This window comes from Crocodylus porosus, unplaced genomic scaffold (genome assembly GCF_001723895.1).
Source record: "Crocodylus porosus isolate Cpor-Errol unplaced genomic scaffold, CroPor_comp1, whole genome shotgun sequence".
NCBI classification, from domain to species: domain Eukaryota; kingdom Metazoa; phylum Chordata; order Crocodylia; family Crocodylidae; genus Crocodylus; species Crocodylus porosus.
This window is the reverse complement of record NW_017728913.1, coordinates 14,644,222-14,666,184: the sequence shown is the minus strand read 5'-3', so window position 1 is coordinate 14,666,184 and position 21,963 is coordinate 14,644,222. Positions and strand designations below refer to the sequence as shown.

Here is a 21,963-nt window from a genome sequence, read left to right as displayed (position 1 = left end):
TTGCGAGGCAAAGCCCCAGGGAGGGAGTGCAAGGGAGAAGCCCCAGTGCAGGCGGAGCCCCAGAAGGGACGCACAGGCAAGAAGCCCAGAGTGGGCACAATATTCAGGGGGCATTGGCCCCAACCCAAGGGGCGCCCGCGAGTGGGCGCTGGCTGCGTGGCAAACCCGGGGGGCGCCCACGAGGGCACGGGAAGGAAAACTGACCAGATAACGTCCAGGACATCTGCAAGGCTTGGGGCGTGGTACAGGGAAGGTTGGAGCCACGCATAGCCCATAAGGCTGGGGTGCACCAAGTCAGTCCATACAGAACAGGGCCCAGGATAAACAAGCGCACTGTGTCCAAGGGGACAAAAGGCAGCCTCCATTATAAAATTATATAACATCAAAGCCATGGTGGGCGAGAACGAGGGTGCTGGATAGCCTACTTCGCACGGTAGGGGGCATTAGAGAGATCATGGCCGCTCTTAGGGCCCCGCCCCGTGACACCCAGTTGGCAGAACAGAGGCACCCCATCTGCATCTGGCAGGGGCGCATCCATAGGGTGACAGGTCCAAGGGGGCAGATGCTGCCACAGGCACCAGCCCCCACTGTCAGACTGCTGTAGTGGGTAGAGGGTGCAGGGGTCACTCCAGGTTAGGGCTCATTCAGCAGTCCAGCTGGCACAAGGGGTAGTGTTCCCAGATACCAAGTGGCTGGGCCTCAGAAGCTCCTGAGGGCAAATAGCTGCTCACCAGGGCAGGTTTTTATATTGCTGGGGCCAGCACAGGGCAGGTTTTTATATTGCTCTTTTATACAGCCTCTGACTCCCCACTGAGATCAGAATCAGACTATTTGTTCAGGAATTAAATTCATGAAAAAGCAATATATACACCATCTTATGGTTTGATTGTGCACTAAGTTAATCAGGTTCAATGCTGCAGTTTTGTAAATTCACTTGCAAGTCACTGAGATGACTGTACACTGTACTCAATTACAGAAAGATGCATTCTATTTAATGTTTAGTGCTGCTATTTCTTACTAACACTGGCCAGTGAAAGCCTGGCTTCCATGTTATGCATACGATTGATGCTTTGCTGTGCTGAGAACTTCTGCAAGTGCAAGAATGCTCTATACTCCAAATTACTTCAGTCCCTGAAAGGTTTGGACACAAAATGCTGGCCAAGTAAATCAGTCATGGCTGAGAAATATTTTAATGTGGGTAATCACTTGTTAAAAATATTCTTTTTTTTCTTCTTCTTCCACTTTCCTAAAAATTGATGTAACAGTTGTCTTCTTTTTCCTCAGTCTTGATATTTTTCAAGACTGGCAGCATAAAATAAATGAAAAATTTGGTAAGCTTTAATCCTGTGGCTGATAATTGGCAAATTGGCAAATTGGTAAAAGTCTACTCAGAAAGATAATCAAGATTATAGCTCTCTAGAGTAGCTTTCTCATACACGTGTATTATGATTATAATTCCACACAAGCATACAAATACACACACACACATAAATATAGTTAATTTTTAGCGAAGCAAATGTCACTGTTACAAACTGCAATATAAGAATGTATAATAAATTTGTTTACACTTTCTCAGAGGAAAAGAATCTCATTCTTGGAGAGCTTATGTTGCAGTTGTGTGAATTATTAGATATTTTGTAGAAAACATGCAGTCCTTTAATTACTGTAAGTAGAAAGGAGTTATATTTGCCAACAAGGAAAAAAAATTACTTGCTTTGAAAAAAAAGGCCATATATTGAAAAACATACATAAACACATGAACCAGATGCAATTCAAAAGTATGTCAATAATGTTTGTCAACATGTATTTAAAAGAATTCCACCCATCTAATTTCTGTCTGATTTCGGAACTACTAATTCTGTACATCCCACATCCTAAAGCAAGATGACTGAAAATGACTTGCATAAAAGGTCAGTAAAACTGTTTAGTGCATAAAACGATACTTAAAACTGAAAACCATATTTAAACACTAAATAAAAATCATTCCTAAAACATATATAATTTAATTAATATTACAAAGGAATTACATTAAAACTTTAAGATATCACTCTACATACTCTATGCATTATCAGCATCATGGAATATCCATCAGCTGAAAAGGGTATGTGAATCTCAACAATTTCACACCCTTTTCAGAAACGTGATCCTACATAATTTTTTTAGAAATCTAGTTGGCACTGACTTTCTGTTTGTGAATAAGAGAAAAAGAAATGTTAACTTCAAATGATAGAAAATGTCTAATATGTGACAAACCTTTGAAATTTGGTCTTATCCTGGGATCATAAGTGACCAATAGCCTATTCAAGATATTGCTGGTAGAATTAACAGGTACTCTTGCAAGGTCTTCAGGTGATTGTTGGCTGTAAAAAAAAAAAAAACAAAAAAACAAAAACAAAAAATGTATTTGTTACTATTAAGATGGCAAGAACTGCAAATTTAAATCTACATTTAATATTTCAAATTCATACCATTCAAGTTACTGATAAGGCCACAAATAATAAATTTCTACTAAGAAGTAACCTTCTAAAATACTTGCCCTATTCTACTAATACACTACAGCAGTGCCATTTCAATATTTTTCCCAGATTTTATAAAAACCAGTGAAAACACTAATAATTCCTCTGGTTGTAAACAAAATAAAAAACTAGAAAGAGTGAAAATGCACTACTGGTTCTTTTCACCATAAATACCACAAAGGCTGTAAATTCTTGATTAATAGAAAACAGCTAGTGGAATATTTTTAGGGACTTTCAGATTAGAAACATAAACCAACTGACAAGGAATTTCTAGGAGTCAAAACACAGGGATTTGGCAGTCTTTTGCTTTCAAGCGGACGAGCCAGCTATCCCACAGAGAGTTAGAGCCATTGCATAACTTCATTGTTAAACACTGATGAATCTTTGCTATTAAAAAGGGGCTGCTTGTTCTCATTTTACTTCTTCAGGGGGAAGTGTAAAAGCCTACATTAATCTTTTCATGATTATTCAGGTTTTAAATTAAAATGATTACTAAAATTAAAAAGTTAACACAGGATAGGTAAGAGTAACATATAACTTGACATAGTGGACACCATGCCTAATAGTGTACACTTGTACCCACATAAGACATATGCATAATACCCAAGTAATTCTTACACCTTCAAATGTGTACTACATTAATTTTGTATCAGTCTTGTTTATTAATCAAGATAATGTGCTATAACAAATACACTTTGCAGCAGTCTGTTACCTTTAACTACCCAACTAATAAAGTCATAACAATCATATCCAGTTATTCTAACAAGATCTATTTTCTATAAACTTAGGTTGTTTGGCTTTGCCTACTTTGTTCTCTTCGAATTTGTTAGGAATCCAGCCTTAAATCAGCCAATCCATTATTTTCCCTAGGATCAATGTCAGGTCTGTCAGGTCAATAATTACTCCTGCTTTTTTTTTTTTTTTTTTAAATTGGCACTACATTAGTCTTCTTGTAGTCCTCTGGAACCTCCCCAGTGTTCTAACATTTACTGAAAATGAAGAAAATCCAAATAGCTTTTCAGACAGGTCTTTTACTATTTTTTTTATGCAAATGTTCTATTATGTTAAATAAGTAAAATCTATGTATCACTTAAAAATAGAGATACTTCATATTTCCAGTACGTAAACTTCAGGTTCTTATAGAGTTTTGATCAAGGGCGGAATGTTTTCAGTTTTTATAGGGGTGTAGGTTTTAGCCATGTTGGTCTAAGAACATAGGCAGACAAGGTTCTTTGTATGAATCTAATATCTTTTGTTAAACCAACTTAGATAGTTGGAAAACATTTTTTAAGCAAGCTTTCAGGTTCAAAAAACCTTTGTCAGGCTAAGGGAGTTTCAGCAGTTGGTGTGTGCTCTTCCTGATCTCAGTCCTGATCCTCAAAGGAAACTTACAAAACACTTCCCAGAGATGAGCCCATGAACTCCACTTCATCAACCTCCTGGATACTAAAAATCATGGACTAAATATAGACATTGGATTTATGGCACATTATAACCTGCCTGACATCTGACTCCCCAGGTACTTCTCCACCGTTCATCCCCCTTCTCTCCCCATGGCCCCTGCCACCCAGCCTGTTTCTTACCCCCTGACTCCTCAATCTACATCTTCACTGACTGCCTGTCTTGCATGCACACCAGCCCAGCCTCTGGCTTCTTTACTATTCATTCCATCCAGGAAGAGCACACACCAACTACTGAACCTTCCTTAGCCTGACGAAGTTTTTGAACCTGAAAGCTTGCTTAAAGCTTGGCCTTGCCCAAGCCAAACGGGTGGCCAAAGTACTGCAGGCTAGTGGGTATGGCCAGCTTCAGAAGGGCAAGGGCCAGCTGGCTGTCTGTGGGGAAAGGCAGCCACATGATGTTGTCCTGACCTTCCAGGTGTGACTGGAGCTGCTCCAGGAGATCCCAGAAGGTAGCCCAGGTCATCCCAAAGGACTCCAGCCACTGCTTATCATCCCAGGTGTGCTGGACAATGTGCTGCCACCAGTCCTGACTGGCCTCCAGAGGCTGCAAGGCTGGAGACCCAGGAGGACAAGGGCAGCCCTGGTGGTGGCATCCTAGAACCTATCATTGGCATCCCTGGTGGGGTTCAGGTAGGTGGACAGGGTAGAGGCTGCAGGTGCATAGCAGCAGCCCTGGGGGGGCGGGGGGGGGAGGGTACATGGCAGGCAGACAGGCAGTCACTGCACATGGAGGAGCCAGGAGGGGTGAGACAGCCATGGGTCAGGTGGCAGTCGATGCAGTGGGCCAGGAGGACAAGTGTGGAGGCCAGGAGCATGGGGCACTGCCAGGGGTAGGGGTAGGAGTACCCATAACATGGGGAGGCAGAGGCAGTGAGAACAGCACTGTCACATGCTGTCCTTGCACTGCAAACGCTGCTCCTAGCCAAGGCAGTGGCTGGCCAGAGAGTAGTGAGCAGGGCTGCCTTTCAAAAGAGCTGCCAGTTAGTGGCAGTGGCTCCCCCTGGCACCATTTATTCATCTGCACAGACATCTGCCTGGCACCATTTATTCATGAGTAATCTGAGCTTTATCTACAGCAGTTGTATGTCATGATAATTCCCTAATAGGCAAAATTCTTAAGAAATTGAATAATATTTTAGCCCATATTTTTATTTAAAATGTATCATCTGGGTGCCTAAAGATAATAAAAATTGTATTTTAAAACAATAGCATTTAACATTGCATTCTCTTTCACAACCAAGATCTCATAATTGTCCTCTTAAACTTAAAGTAGTATAAGAAATGGATGTATTATGGTGCCACAGGTTTTTATTTACATACTGCCAGAGGGAAAAAGAGAAATCTGAAGGTGGGCCTTCGTTCTTCAATAATAATAATTCATTCAATTCCCCTTAAAATTGAAAAGCATTTATTAGGTATTCTTTAGGCAGGCTATAAGTCTAATCAGCATTCTTCCTTCCCAAAAATAACACAAGGTATTATATCAGTTATAGGATCACAAGAAAGCAGGGCTGGAAGGGAGCTCATGTGATCATCTAGTCCAGCCTCTACTCAGTCCAGGTTTATCCCTTACTAAACCAGCCCAGTCAAGTTTCTATTTAATTTGCTCTTGAAAATTGCCAGGGATGGAAATCCAATGACAGAACTAAAGCATGCTAATACAAATGGGAAATATAAGGTAAAGATAACCTCAAAATTAAATGCATGCAATTTGGAAGTCTCTAACAATTTCTAGGTTAGTTACCTGAATTTCTATTTAACCTGGATAAAATCTGAATAGCTATCACTCTCAAATATAAAATGCATTTTTTTGTTTTCATTTTTGGTTTTAGACCACTCATTGCTAATGTGAAATAAAACAAAAATATTTATCAAGATATAAAGTTGAACATCAGAACTTCAGCAACCAGATTAGGTTAAGCACCACAAGAATATTCCCAAAACAAATATTATTACCCTATCTTAATTAAGATTACATATTAATTCTTTATAATCTTCATCTGCTTCAGTGGGATTAATATACAATGCTTATTTTCATTTTTTCTTTACACATATTCATTGATTATTGAATTCAATATGTATTCACCAACAATCACTCCTGCAAAATTTCTTTCTCCTTTAGTTACATTTTTAAAATACAACTTACTCATCTCTAGCAATGGATGAAGGAGGGTGAGAAAGGCCTTCCATTTTCTAAAAATTTCTCAAGAATCATGTTTACAAATCCCTACATTTAATTTTGATCAAGAGAAGAGATTCTGAGAGGTTTTGATCAAATGAAGAGATTCGTTTCATTTTTTCAGTGTTTGTGTTTGCTACTGATCATTGGCTATGACCAGTGAAAGTATCTCGTATAAATATATCCAACAATTTTGGATTACTTTCTTTTTGCAGATGTCACAGAATAAAATATCATTAAACTGAAAGAGAAATCTTTCTTTCTTTACAAATTCCTGAGACCATTCTGTTTCGCATTTGAAGGAAAACAGCATGAAGAAAGGATGCCAGGTGGTATGTGGAAGAGTCAATTGATTCAGTACTGAACAGCATCATGCTACACTGATATCTGTGAAGGCTTGTACAATCTTGGTTAATCGTGTAAAAGTGTCATGGAGTTATCGATTTCTCACTTGCACACAATCACACTCATTCATCTCTGGACAAAGTGAACCATGAAATTGTTTGCAGTTGCTGCATACAGAGATAAGAAATTAGAAATTCACTCTCTGATGTACTTTGTGATCCTCCAATTCTTGTCTACTTCTGTTCCCCAAGATATTTCTTGACTAGCAAATAAGAATTAAAATGGGAGAAACTAGGGCAGAAATAAAAAATCACTCAACCTTCTTTACCCTATTTGTAGAATTCTAGAATTCAAGTAGATTCTATTTGCCAACACACATCCTTTTTAGTTTTGCTGAGATGCTAATTTTCTGTGCTCTTATACTGTATGCCATACTGGGTGCATCTACACATGATCACTAGCCATGTTACTGTAGTGGCGCGCTCCCCACTTACAGCGTGCTGCTATGGTGATGTAGTGGGGAAATCTTCATGTGTGCCACCCACACAGCACAATACTAAAACACGGTGCAATAACAACATTGCTGTACAGCAATGTGTAGATACAGCCACTGATACTTAATAATATAGATCGTGCTTTGTTTACAAGGAGGATAGAATTTTCCAAAGGAGCTCAGGACCAGAGACCAGTATTAAAAAGGGACTTGGCATATATCTATATTGTTTCCAGGAACACAGCTGTCTTCACACAGCAAATCCAAAAATGGGGCCGTGAAACTGCCTTGGAAGCATCCCTTGCATCTGCCCTCAAGCACACTCTTGGAAGCAGCTGTTAGGGGTGCACCTTGAGAGTGGTTTCATCTTATTTGCAAAAGTGGTATAGATATACCCTTCTGGTCTTGAGATGCTAATTGTCAGTGAGAGTCAATGAGCCCCAGAACCATGCAGGCAATTTTTGAAAATGTTACCTTAAAGAAGCTGGGCAGATAATTTGAACTATAGGTAGTCTTCACCTTATAATGTTTCAAGTTACAATGTTTTGCACTTACAAGGTTTATAAATTGACACCCCGTTTCAACTTTCTGATGGCAGTTTTAATTTTACAACACTTGATCTGATGCCACGTCATGCTAGCGAACAAGCTTGCTGCATCACCCATCTCCCTGGAGAACATCTGCCCAAACTTCCTTGGAGACTTGCTTTAAGAAAGTAGACCAGACTCTAGAAAAACCTGGAGCCAAGACTCCTGAGAAGATTCCAGCCAAGAGCCTTTCAAAAAGTCCAACAAAGTCACCTCAAAGAAGTCCTTCCAAATCAATATGATTGCCATTTACAACATAAATACATTAATGTAGCTATAGAGTTCATACATTTCATAGATATTAGGGCTGAAAGGGACCTTGGAAGATCATCGAGTCCAGCCCCCTGCCCCAGGAAGTCAGCTGGGGTCATAGGATCCCAGCAAGATAAACATCCACATTTGTCTCAAAGGCATTCAAAGTAGGTGCTTGAGCCAACTCTGATGGCAGGCTATTCCAGACCTTGGAGGCTCGGACAGTGACGAAATTCTTCCTTACGTCCAGCCTGAAACAGTCTTGCAGAAGTTTATAACCATTCAACCTTGTCACCCCTTGGGGTGCTCTGTTGAACAATCATTCCCCCAGATCCTGGTGAACACCCCTGAAACTTATAGGTGGCCGTCAGATCACCCCTGAGCCTACGCTTTTCCAGGCTAAAGAGTCCCATAGATCTCAGCCTGTCGTCATAAGGTCTTTTTTCCTGACCTCTGATCATGCGTGTGGCTCTCCTCTGGACTCTCTCAAGCTTCTCTACATCCTTTTTGAATTGTGAAGCCCAAAACTGGACGCAGTACTCCAGCTGCCACCTCACCAAGGCTGAGTACAATGGGAGAATGATGTCCTGGGATTTGCTTGAGAAGCATCTATGGATGCAAGCCAGCGTTTTGCTTGCTTTACTAGCTGCCGCATCACACTGAAGGCTCATGTCCATCTTGTGATCAATCATGACCCCCCAAGTCCCTTTCATCTGTAGTGCTAGCCAGCTTAACACTGCTGCAGGTTTTTCCTCCCAAGTTGGAGAACCTTGCATTTTTCGGTGTTAAACACAATCAGGTTCTCATCCGCCCATTTCCTGAGCCTGTCTGGATTACCCTCCTGTCCTCGGGTGTGGATGCTTCACCCCAGAGTTTGGCATCATCAGCGAACTTGGCCAGTCTGCTTCTGACTCCAATGTCCACATCATTAATGAAGATGTTGAACAATATAGGTCCAAGGACAGAGCCTTGAGGGACTCACCTATAATTGATTGAGTACAAAATTCTGGGTTATTTTTGGCAAAAATAGGGTATTGGGCCTTGGTTCAGGAACCAATCTCCCATTTATCACGTTGTTTCCTATGGGAAAATCAGTTGCGAGTTACAACGTTTTGACTTAAGACTTGATTTTCAGGAACCAATTGTGTCGTAAGTCCAAGGACTGCCCGTATATCCAGTTTTGTCCACCAGAGACATCACTGCAAATAGGTATAAGTTCCAGGTGCATAGTTAAACTATATGCAAATTAGATTTGCCAAAAAACAAGGGCCCATGCATACAAACTAGTGAACATGAGGTAAAGGGGGCTGGGATTTGTCTTGTGTCAGCAACTGTATTGTAATTCCCCATGCTGTGGATTGATCTTCATGGCAACTGGCTGAAATTAATGAATGCTGTATATGCTCTCACTTTTGGGGGGATGATGAGGATACAGCCCTTCATTTCCTTCAGATAATTTACTTATGGAAGTAATGTGGGTATATACCATGTCAGGTCATGTATACCCACACATACAACTGCAGAAAGAAGAAGGCTCAAAAAGGAGGAGACGTAGTGTGGTAGCTGAGTAACTGAAATGAGTCTCTTTCAGAAACAAGCTTCTGGGGGATCCATGCAGATAACCAGGTAAAAAGGTCACATGATGTGAGGAAAACTGCTTATAAGAGAAGCAAGGCAACAAGTAATCTGGGGAACCAATAGGGATTGGGCAAAACTAACTACAGCTGCTTCCCTAGATTAGAACCCAGAAGAAGTTACTAAAAACAAGGTAGTTCAACCCAACAGGAATGAGGTTGTTGTCTCCTGGAATAAATCTCCCAATTCACTTAACTCTGACACTCTGAGATTTAACAGCTTATTATGGACCCATAACCAAATCAGGAACAGTGATGGTTAGTATACAAGTAAAATTGAAGCAAACCCACTGGAAATTGTTGCATAACTGTGAAAGGTCATAAAATGGGTGATGGTCAGACTTAAAATAGAAGTGTTATCTGGTTTAGCTATAAGTGGACAGATCAGCACTCTGATAAAAGAAATACAAGTCCTGCAAGATCACCGTACACCAGGTAGCTGGTATGATTTTCCCCAGGTCTCACTACCTACCAGAGGAAATCTATACTAATGTTGGCAATTTTTGCTGCACCTCTTGCATAATGGTTTAAGGCCTTTTCCCCATGGGGAGCTTGGTAGATTCCACAAGGCCAAGCAGCATTAAGGATATTTTAAACAATCAGCTGTTACCCAAATTTGGAACAGTCACTTTGGACCTATACCTCTGACGCAGCCATAAGGGCAGTACTACCTCAGAAGTGTGATAGTAAGAGATTCCAGTGTTATGTTTGAATTGCAAGCTGCTCCCTAGTTCCAGGAATATTTCCTTACTTTATTTAGTGATTGTTTGATATGAATATAAAAGCAGTCTTGGAAAGAGGAAACTGAATCTGGACTCTCTTTTCCCCTCTTCCTTAGATGAGTGCCATAACCACTCATTACAGATTCATGGGGTGCCTGTAGACATCCAGAGATGTTGCTCTGATGCACTGTAATTACAGTGTGTCGGCGAGTCTGCTGGAGCATGGCACTTAGCACACTCCAGGAGCCTTTGTGTCTCAAAATGGCCTCACTTCAAAATGGCCACAGCCACCACTATCATTTTGAAGTGTTGGACACTGAATACACAAGACACTGCTGGTGCTCAGAGTCACTTTAATTAGAGCATTCCCCTTCCCCACCTTCAGAGCATGTGTAAAGACTAAGTGAACTTTGGCACATAAATGTGATCCCATTTCCCCTTGACAAAGTCCTTGAAAAAGTTACACATACTTTTGTAATATGTCGTCCTCCTAATCTCATTCACTTTTTGTGTTACAAGTTTCCCTTGGACTCAAGCAGGTTGGAACAGAATCACAATTATTCCTCTAATAGGTGGAATAGATTTTCAGTCTTCGTGTATATATGATAGGAGTGATAATGATGTACGCCACTGAGAATAATGAATGTCCTCATCAGAGAAGAAAAGAAGTTCATATCAAATGTGACATATCAGATGCTGCAATATATTCCACTATATCCTTTGGTTAGATAGAATCTAAATCTGCTGTTTTAGTTGTGCTGCTACCAGAAATTTTTAAAAAATAATATAGCAGTATATGTTGGACACATTTCTATCATTCATCTCTTGAGCTCTTTAGCAGTAGGACATGATGATAGATCATCACCTGTGAACTTTAAACAGATGCTGGCAGTGGGGTTTGTGTGTTACATCACAGTCTGGACAACAGAACAGTGGCTTGCTGTGGAATGACATAAGAATTAACTTGACTGGGATGTGTCTATTTCTTTCCTGATGATTATACCACATGGCAAGGGCATATACATGCTATTTTTCTAAAACTACGGATGCCAGAGCATAATGAGATCTTAGGAAAGGAGATTGCAGATGTGAAAAAAAAAAGAGAGAATAAAAAGCATCGTTCATTATCCATCCTTTCCCAATAGCTATGTCCAAAAAGTATGGTCCCTGATAGAGTTCACTGAGGTTGCAAGGATTCCTTAAGACAATAAGTCCCAGAGTATGTCTTGTAAGCCCAGAAGAATGAGATGTAATGTATTCTGACACAGTCAGTGAACAAACTCAAGACAGCCTCATAAAGTTCCAGCTGAGAATGGCGTATGCTTTCTTGACCACTTACTAGACCTTAGTACTCCTGATTTCTCTGACCTTCTGAGGCTGGTAGGTGGCAGAATTCACATGCCCTCCAGAGCATTTCTCATCTTCAGAAATGGTAATGTTCTATTGAATATAAGCCAGATTATGATTTGTCCTCTTGCTTCCTTGGTAAGAAACAATGGAGAACCACATTGCATTTCCTAGATCTTATTTACTAGGTCGTATATTCTTCCTGTTCACATGAAGAAAAGTGAGTATAGTCTTTAAAAGTCTGAGCAAGGAAGATTCTTTGACGAGATGAAGGGTTCCTGCCTAGAGCAGGGGATTGGACTGAACGATGACCTGATGTCCCTTTGAGCCTTCTGCTTCAATGATACTATGATTTCTATGATTCTATGAAATAAAGGATCTTGAAATTCAGGCACAGGACTACGATTCAAGTAAATTGGGTTCTATTCTTAACAGTCACAAACTTCTAGGCCTGAACCCTAAAATTGCTGGTCTGCTAATGAACAGAAGCACAAGATAGATGCTCCCCCCCCCCGGTGAAATCAATTCAGAATTGATTAAAAAATATTTTGATGTTATTATTTATATTGTTCTTAAAATAATTCTTAATTTAATGCAAAATATATTAAGGCCTATTCTCTTTCAACAGCTAAATAAAAACAATATATATATAGATATATCTCAAAACATTATGATGTGGGCTGCATTATTTTCTATATGCCAAAAAAGAACCAGGGGAAGTCATTTAAATTTGTGGTCATGATATATAAATATGATCAAGGCTCAATTCTTGGAGGGACTAGAGGCTGTTCTTCTGGGTACAAGGGACTGGCAAATTTATTACAGGTCTTGGGATAAAGCCTCTAACTCTAGTACACACCATCATATCTGTCATCAAGATCACCTGGACACTTATTTCTACCATTGGTGATCTCACTCCTATGTTATAGCTTGTCCCCACCCGAGGTCTGGTTGGCTCAGCTCTCAAATTATGACTACTCCACTCACTATGGAAAACATGTCTACTACCAGCCCAGGCTTCCAATTGCTTCTGGACACTTCAAATGGCTTTATTTTGTCTCCTTGTACATGTGCACAAACAGAGATACAAAGAAACAAAAATCCATTTTTTTCTGAACAGCTTCCTTTTCTGCTTCTAAATAAATACATTCTTGTAGTGCAGAGGCAGACAAAATGCAGCCCGCAGGCCACATGCAGCCTGCCAGGCCATTGCATTCAGCCCACGGGACCCCTAAAAAATTTAGAAAATAAATATTAATCTGCCCCCAGCTACCTGTCATGCGGCCCTCGATGGCTTGCCAAAACTCAGTAAGCGGCCCTCTGCCCAAAATAATTGCCCACCCCTGCTGTAGTGCAAAAGGCGTGTGTTATACAAACAGATGTCTTGGATTACTTTTACTTCTTTTGTTTTTCCAAAGGTATGAGTGGACTGTGGGTGCAGATGTACAGGGGTAGTTATAAAACATGGGAGAAGGGGGTCAAGCAGGATGTGCAACTAGAAAGAAGCAATGTTGTGTTGCTCATGTCAAATACAGGCATTGGGGAAGAAGCAATGTTTTTCACTGTGCAGCTTTCAGTGTAGATTTCAGCAAATGTGAACAGGAAAGGAAAAAATCCCTGCTATGCTACAGGTTGTAAAAATGATTCTATCTAGGAATATTTTAAAAGAAATTCCTGTTCTTTGGGGTAAAAAGGGGATAAGGAAGAGGGCATCTCTGAACAAACTAGTTAGAAATCTTATTTTCCCAAAAGCCTTATGGACTGGCAACTGTCCTAATTCAGCTGCTGACACATCATGGGTAAAAAAGTTTCCATTAAGTCATATATCCACATTTTTAATGGTCATAGCAACCAATGAAAAGTCACCTTTGTTTTAAAAAAAATAACAGAATTGCAAAGTTGATTAAAAATGATGGTTTAATTTCTTAGTTTAAATCAATCCACTCTAAGTGCAACCTACACTGAGGTTATCAGCTGCAGGAACTTCAGGGTAAGTTATACTTTACACTTAGACCATACTAGATCTGTGGAATGTTAAGCAATGCTAAAGTTTGGAGCAGTGGGATGCTTGATGACTGCAAATTGTTTGTTTTATTTCCATGGAACAGCCTGAAACTACCCTAACACAAGCTAGGTAGCATGGCCAAGAGTTAAGCCTTCCCTGAAGTGGCATAACTTTGAGGCACTCCAAGGGCACTTAGCAGAAGTTAATAAGATTTAAGGTACAGACACTTGCATTTTAAGTGCCCTTCGAATAGCCTAAGTGTAACATGTAACTTCACCCTCATACTAACATGTGTGCATGTGTGTGTTTGTGTGCATGTGCACATGCATATAATCCATATACAATCAATAATATTGAAATATCTATAATTTAGTATTATCAGTTGTATAGGGATTATGTGCACACACACACACATGCGTACATGATATATGTACAACATGTCGCAAACTGATTCTAAAGGTCTGGGAAAGATGTTGATACAGCCTAAGCTAAATGTCAGCAAAAACTATGACTGCTTTAACTGCATTATATAAATAAAAATAGTTACTTAAGGAAGTAGAAGGGGCAACAAAACCATAGAGTGAAGAGAAGATATCAGAAGTAGCTGTCAGAAATGGCCAGGTAGTAGCATTTGGTTTATAGTTACTACTGATACTCTGTGGGTATGTCTACATGTGCACTAACTGCATAGTAAGTAGTTTTTAGACCGGCATCTACACATATAGGTGTTACTGAGTAGTAGCACTGTGTGTGCTCCAACTTGGAAGTAAAGCTACATGTGCCTTACTGCAGTTTATGCAGTAACTAAGTGGGTGGAAATTTGCTGCCTGCATGAAGTAACTATAAACCAAATTTGTTACCTGCATGATGCAGGTAAGAAATTTATGCCCAACTCAGCATAAGTCACCAGAGGTACTGCACAGTACAGGTGCACACATGTAGACATGCACCTGTACTGCATAGTAACTTTCAGTTACTGCACAGTAACTTCAGTTACTGCGCAATAATTGTGCATGTGTAGATGTGCCCAGTGTATAGCTACTTCTTTCTGCTCCACAGGTAAATATTATAGATTATCCTTATCTAACAGCTCCATAGCTGATCCATATTTGATCCAATAAAAGCAAACCTTGATCCTTGCATATTCCCTGGATCATCAAAGCTATATAAACACTACAACTATACCATAATATTATTTATTAGGATTAGAAATTCCTTGGATGTGGTACCATATGATTATACAGTGTCTAGTATAATAGGGCCAAGATGTCAGTTAGAGTATTAGGCCCCCCCTACACATTAACTATTTTATCACAAGTTAAGTTGAGATCCAGCTACATGTTCAACCAATTAATGCTGTGATTAAACAACCAATAAGCTACAAAGTTATTCCACAGAAAATGCATAACTTTGTAGCTAGTTCTAACCCTGTCATTAATTGAATGTATAGCGAAGTGCTCCACAGGTGTGCACAACCTGCTGCCAGCCCCACAGCTGACAAGATTCAAACTGGTGCAGCATTCTCTGCACTGACCTGACTGTGAGGCTAGCTAACTGTGGCTCTTGCTGCGGAGAGAAAACTGCCTTGCCTGAGAGCCTCATAATGTGCTTCCACTGCCTCCCCCCACCAGTGACCCCTGCATCTTATGAGGCTTTTGGCGGGGCGGCATTCCAAGCATTACCCCTGCTGCAAGCCCCACAGCTGACCAGGTTCACAGTGATAGCAGCATTCTTCCCACTGTCCCACTGCAAGCCCTTCAGCCAATGGGGAACCCTGCCCCCGGTGCAAACCCTGTTGCAGATGTGAGAGCTAGGCAAAATCCCCCTGCACTGGTGATAAAGTGCAATGGGATCTAATGCATGATCCTACAATCACACCAGCTGCCATGCTCCTGTGGCATGGCAGAAAGTACAATTGGGAGAACCAGACTTTAGATCTCATAGTTGCTTTACCTGCACAGGTAGAGGGGCCTCATACAAATTTAATTCTGATGTTACAATCCAAAGCAAAAATGATCTTCACCTGTACTTGGAGCAAAACATTTAGGAAAAAAAATTTTAAAACCTTCAAATTGTCTCAATATATGTTAACCAGAATTATTGGGAGTTAAAGGAAGAAAAAAAAAACTTACTCTAGGGAAAAACCTAAGCTATAGAAAAACTTCAAAAATCCTAGAAACTAGATACTGAATTTCAGTTGCAAAGATGCCTCTCTTCACATTCCTGTACATCAACAACACATGGGGCTTATATAAATCAATAAAATATGAGGGAGGGGTAATCTATAAGATTCATGTCTCCCATGCCTTCTGCCTAACATTTAATAGCAAACTTTTGCTTCCTTTGCCATTGGCAACTAGGGGTACATTGATAGAGAATTTTTGGGCTGACACCAATAGCCAGTTTTTAAGGAGGCGTATGGGCCAATCCCAATCTGATTTCCGATATGCAGCCCGACAGCTTGAAAAGCAGTCTCAAGTTGGTAAGTCTATTGTGGTCGAAGGGGAGGGGGAAGGGAAGATGTGGGGGAGGGCAGATGGAGGCCCCTGGGGTGAGGGAAGGAATGGGGTGGGACTGGGGCAGGTGCTACCCAGCTGGGGTGGGGCTGCTCCCACTGCCGCACGCACCCCAGGAGGGCATGTAGGGAGCATGCCCCAGATCTGTGAGCGGCAGGCTGCCGTTCTGGGTTGAGGCCAGGGCCGTACCGGGCTCTTCCCAGCAGGGCTGGGTTGGGCTGTGTTCAGGATGGGTGGCAGCGGCACTAGGAGGGGACTGTTGGGAGGGGCTGCAGCCACCCCAAAATTCACTGTAGCCCCCCCAGTGTCCCTCTCAGCACCACCACCTGCCCTGCCTCAAGCACAGCCTGGCCCAATCTCGCACTGGGAAAAGCCTGGCGCAGCCCCAGTTGCAGCCCGCAGTGGCAGCCCGCCCCATGCACAGATCCGGATGCACATGCCCACATGTCCTCCCAGTGTATGTGCAGCAGCAGGAGCCTCCCCCTCCTCCTCCTCCTCCCCACACCTCCCAGACAAGCTGCGGCTCCATCCCACATCCCGCCCTACCTCAGATTTACATACATAAATCTATGTATTTTAGTCATTAAATCCTAAGAAGGACATAACCAGTAAGCATCAGTCTTGTGGAGCAGAAAGCAAGAGTCTGCTTGATTTCAAAATAAACCCTAAACAAACTGGTGCAGAGCCAGACAGACAAAAGAACAGAACACCATGCTAATTATCACATATAATCAATCAATACACATAGGACCAAGAATCATGAATAATTATGGCAAAAGTTTCTAAATAAAGCAGCGTTTTCTTATCTGGAAAACAAGTAAAAGTTTCCAGTAAGTATTGGTTCATAATAAAATAATGGACTTTCCCATGCTGATTTCCATCTCCATTGTCACCTTCATGGTGATACTAGTTAATTTCATATGAGACCATGACAGGTGCCTGACAGCTTGCATTCTAATATGAATGTAGATAAAGGTAAAACATATTGATATGTCTGACCCAACAGTACAATGAAAACTGTGGTAAAGTCCAAAGACCATTTATATTAATAATTTGTTTTACAATATTAAATTACCTGCATGAAATTGCCCTCTCTCGAACCAAACATTAATACTAGACAGGATATAAATTGTTTCTAGAGATGCTAAATGACTTTTTACTCATATACACAAGTGGCTCTGGCCTACAAAATGCTGTACATTTCTTTAACTCTTTATACTATAACATAAGACAGTCATTCAGTCATTAACTTTTTATTTTACTTCACTTAAGGTTAATGTAAATAAAAGATAAATGAACATTTTAGCTATATGATAAAGATCTACTTCCATTAGCTATTTGTATTATAAAAATTAAAAAATAATTAAAAAGTATTCAGTATCAAATGGGCATAATTTAATTTTTTTCTGGAAATTCCTTTTTCTAGAAAAATTCCCATCCAACTTTGTTGAGAGACCATTTTCTTCCATGGTATATTTGGTTAACCCATATGTAGTAATTTATTTCAGATTTTACTTGATAATTTTTTAGAAAAAATATTTCAATTTTCAGGAAAAAAGACAGGCAGACTTAATTATCCCTTCAACATGAAAAATAGCCCTCTGAAATATATAGTGTTATCCGTTGCAGCAACTAAGACTTTTGATAGGGCTATGTGGATGCTGCATAGATATTTTACAGAGCTCACAGATTAAATTTTTGCAGCCTGTGTGAGTTTATCAACTATATTTATTTTGTAGGATTTTTTTTAACCAACTAGTAGCAACAGGTATACTCACACAGGTGTCTTCGTCATGATCAGGTCAATGGCAAATAAAACGGGAAGAAATATTGTCAGAAGATAAAATTCCACCACTCTAAAAATGATCATGTTCATCAATTGGCATTAGGAGTCTTCTAGATGCTGTCCACCTGTTCAAATATGGACCCTCCCAGTTTGAAAGCATTAGCATCCAATTTCATTTTAAAACTGTGAACCGTATATATCCAGGTGCTATGTTTATTTTTTACTCGGCCTAACTTTCTGTCAACTGTTTTTGGCTAACGCCATATGAAACCTAATACATACAAATTACTGTGCTGCTAATATTAGCACAAGAATTTAGAATGAGGCCTAAGTGGATATTAATAATAACCTGACATAATACTGCACTGCATCTAAGATTATTTAGCGCACACATTTATTTTTCAGCATAAAAAAAAACTACACATATACTTTCAACAGTGTAAACTGTATGCCAGGAAGTACCACAGGCTTTTAAAAAAATATCATCGAGACAAAGTGAAATATTAATATTTCAATTCTAATTCTATTTCCATGGAGGGATAAAGAACTCGAAAGATACCTGGAAGACTCAGGTTCTAGTCCAGATGTTGCCACTATACTGCTGGGTGACTTCAACAAGTCAGTTTCCACATCGGTAACATAGGGAGAATATTTTTCTCCTGTGTAAAGCCTTAGGACACATACCAGTGAAAACTACTACATGACAGCTGTAGTACTACAATACTGCCAAATATTGATAATTATTTATAAAAAGTACAATCTGTGCATCATGTGTCAGGAAAATAAGGCTTCCAAGTCCAACACTTTTATCCTTAGGTTCCCAAGTCCAACAGAATGGCGGACTCTTTAGAATCCAAACAAAATATCCATGAAATCTTTCCATAGGTAGAAATTTCTGAGCCTTTAGGAAATAAGTAAATACCACAGTAAAGTCTAGAGTAAGATTTTTAAAAAGTATTTATGCAAACAATGCCTATGTCTGTTATTTAAAATGTGTTTTTCTGCTTAATAGGTCTTTTCTCTTTATCTGCGCAGTTAACCTGACTTTTTAGCATGCCTCTCTTTCACGGTCTGAGGAAGAATGACAGCAGCTAATTTTCACTTCACCCACATTTATCACTTAGGGTAGGCTGCTTTTTGTACTCATTGATAACTCTTTCAACCTTGTCAGTTCAAATATAAAGTGAGTTTGGCATTAGAAACAGTGGGCCCCTGTACTCTGAAGCACTCTGAGGTCATCTGCCTTTTGCTGTCTATGTTCTCTGCTATTGATCTTTATATATTCAGGGGCAGCTGAAACTTATCATTTCTCTATATTTACAGTAAAACTGTTTCATAGGTGCATGTGCCAGTACTTTTTTACAGCAACCATCAACTTTACTTTAATACAAAGTATATATGTATGTATGTGATTGATGCAAAGATATAAAGCATATCATATTAAGAATGTGAACAGGACATGCACTATCCTAACAGCAGTACAAAACTTATCTAACACAAGAAATAGATTTTAGCATAATTTTTGTGGTCTTTTTCATTTCAGTGTGTATATTTTAGGTTCAGTGTTTGACAGCACAAAATTGGAAGGCTAATTTACAATGTCTATAAAATATGAGGTCATTGGGCTGAAATCACCAGCTAACATTTAAATTTAAAAAATTGGCAGGGTTCAGGAGTTTTATTTTCCCCCAAGAAATTTAAAAGGAAACTCAGAAGGATCTACTGCAGAGATTAATGCTCATTGATAATATAAGATATGTCACTGATCAAAAAACAATCCTCCCATTTCTCACCTCCCAAAATTATTAAATAACTATGTTATTTCACCAGGAAAGATCAGATTCTACTTTAAAATCTCTACATTTAAAAACCTCCATTGATCCCCTCAAGACTAAAGTATAAAACAAAGAGATAAGGTACATACGATGGGCATAGATATTGCTTCTTTTTCCCCTTCCCTTTCTTTGAAGATTTCTCTTTGGAACAGACTTCTTCAATCCATAAGGAGAACAGAATGAAAAAGAGAACTGCTAGCAAGAACTTCATCTTGAGGGCTGCAGTCTCAGAAGAACAGCCAATCTGTGATGGATAAAGGGAAACAAGGGGTTTATATTAGGGCAAAATGTGGAAAATGAGAATTCCATATAGAAACTAAATAATCTATACAGAATAGTCATAACAACTCAATTCAAAGTTAGCAGAAGAGATATGAGCTCTTGGACAACAAACAAGGTACAGAACCTGTTTTAATATTTTCCCCATTTTTATGTACATGTTTAGACTGTACACCAAAATTAGGAGTTACACAATAAAGAGTTTCAATGTAAACATCCTTTGGGCCTGGTGTGTTTGAGGAATACATCTCAACTCCTCAGAGGAAGCCCAAGAGATCACTATGAAGTCACTCACCAAGAAACATCACGTTAACCTAGCCACATACCACAGCATGCCAATTACTGAGAAGAATGACCAACAAACTCGCTTTCAATAGAGAAAAATTCTGCAATGTTCACACACAATTCATTTCACTATTAAGTGTGCACAAGGCTTGCATGTCTTGGCTTTTAAACTGCAATGCATATTTGGACAGTTTTTGCATACCATAAATTAAATATGATTGAACATGCTACAAAAATATTTGAGACGTCATTCTGGAATAGAGCAACGGCAAGGTTGAACATCATCCTATGTTTTATTATATAATGCTTGATTTATTAGAACACCTAACATCTACATGTGGGGGGAGTTACTTCATGAAGACAGAGGTAAGCCTGCATTACATCAGAAAACCAGCATATCTGCTTTTGGTTGTATCATTTGAGGAAAAAAAATACATTTTATCTTGTCTTCTTTCTACCACAGGTAGCTTTGCAAGCTTTTTTTTTTTAACCACCCTTAAACAACAGAAGCTTCTTATTGATTCTTCAGCACCAGCTGAATTTTCCAATTTTTTTGTGTTTTGTTTTGTTTTTGAGCAACCTCTGCATCTCTCTTCCCCTCCTGGAAACAGCAGGACATTTATACTCTTTAACAGAAGGAGCTTCTTGTCTACCCTCCAAGAACAACAACAAAAGGGCCTTCCCCTGCCCAAATAGCTTGGACCTTGTGCCAGACTATCCAGCTATAGGCATCTCCATCCTTGCATCCAAGCTACAACCATGGGGCTCCATAACACAGTAGCAAAGGCTCTCTGACCCTCAGCCACAGCAGCCGTGATGTCCTGGAAGCTTCACTTACAAACATCTAGCCGTGGCTTCCTCTCTGTCCCCCCACCTCCAACCCCCCACCAAAAAAACAAAAACAATCAACTCAGCATCTATTCCCCAAGCATCTGCTCAAGAAAGCTGCATTCCTCTAATAAAATAATAAGTTAAAATATTAAATAGAGCTTTCATTGCACACAATCTTTACAGAACAAGCTTGAAAGCTCCCTGTATGGCAACTGATCCCTCTAAACACCCCCTCATCAGCATTTCTTTTAATCTTGTTCACCATCAAATCAGCTCCACATTAATTTGGGCAAAGCCCAAGAATCAAGTTCCAAAATTTGAACGAGCAGAGCTCAAATGGTCAAGCCTGTGTGGCTCTAACACTGGGCATGTATCCTTCCTCCAAGATCCACTGGTCTGGGACTTGAGATACCTCCCAAATCCAGGCAGGTGTCCTACGTGCAAGCCCGAAGCCTGGAGATCTTGAGGTCTGAACGACCCCGAGCCTTGCCTGGTCTTAGCCCCTTGAGCCTTGCTTGATCTTAGCTCTCAAGCCTTGCTTGGTCTTGGCCCCCCAAGACTTGCTTGAGCTTGGCCCCCAAACATTGCTTCATCTTAGCCCCCGAGCCTTGTTTGGTCCTAGCCCTCGAGTCTTGCTTGGTCCTAGCCCCCGAGCCCTGCTTCATCTTAGCCCGAAGGCCGAGAAGCATCTTCCAAGCCCAGCCACAAGCCAGAGGGCCTCTCTATCCCAGCCTCTTCAATAACCGATGCAAGCAGGGCGGGGGCTCCCCACCAGGCAGCTCCCGGCTGGGGGCAGGCTGCACGGCTGTGTGGCCCGGGCTGCGCCCCTCAGGCAGAAGTGCTGGGGACAGCAGCCCCAGCCCGCGGCCGAGCTCCCGCCGGCGCTGC

The 21,963-nt window shown here is 40.4% G+C and overlaps 1 protein-coding gene across 2 annotated transcripts in view; it reads right to left on the bottom strand.

Annotated features, from left to right (window-relative positions):
• GLRB (glycine receptor beta) overlaps nucleotides 1-19,917 on the bottom strand; it is a 66,651-nt gene extending 46,734 nt beyond the window's left edge. For both annotated transcript variants that reach the window (XM_019534519.1, XM_019534520.1), the window contains exons 1-2: nucleotides 19,770-19,917; nucleotides 2,254-2,360 (exon numbers count right to left, since the gene is read on the bottom strand). In XM_019534519.1, coding sequence (XP_019390064.1) covers nucleotides 2,254-2,360; nucleotides 19,770-19,891 — 229 coding nt within the window. In that variant the 5' untranslated portion in view covers nucleotides 19,892-19,917. The remainder of the gene's footprint in view (nucleotides 1-2,253; nucleotides 2,361-19,769) is intronic.
• Nucleotides 19,918-21,963: the final 2,046 nt, after the last annotated feature.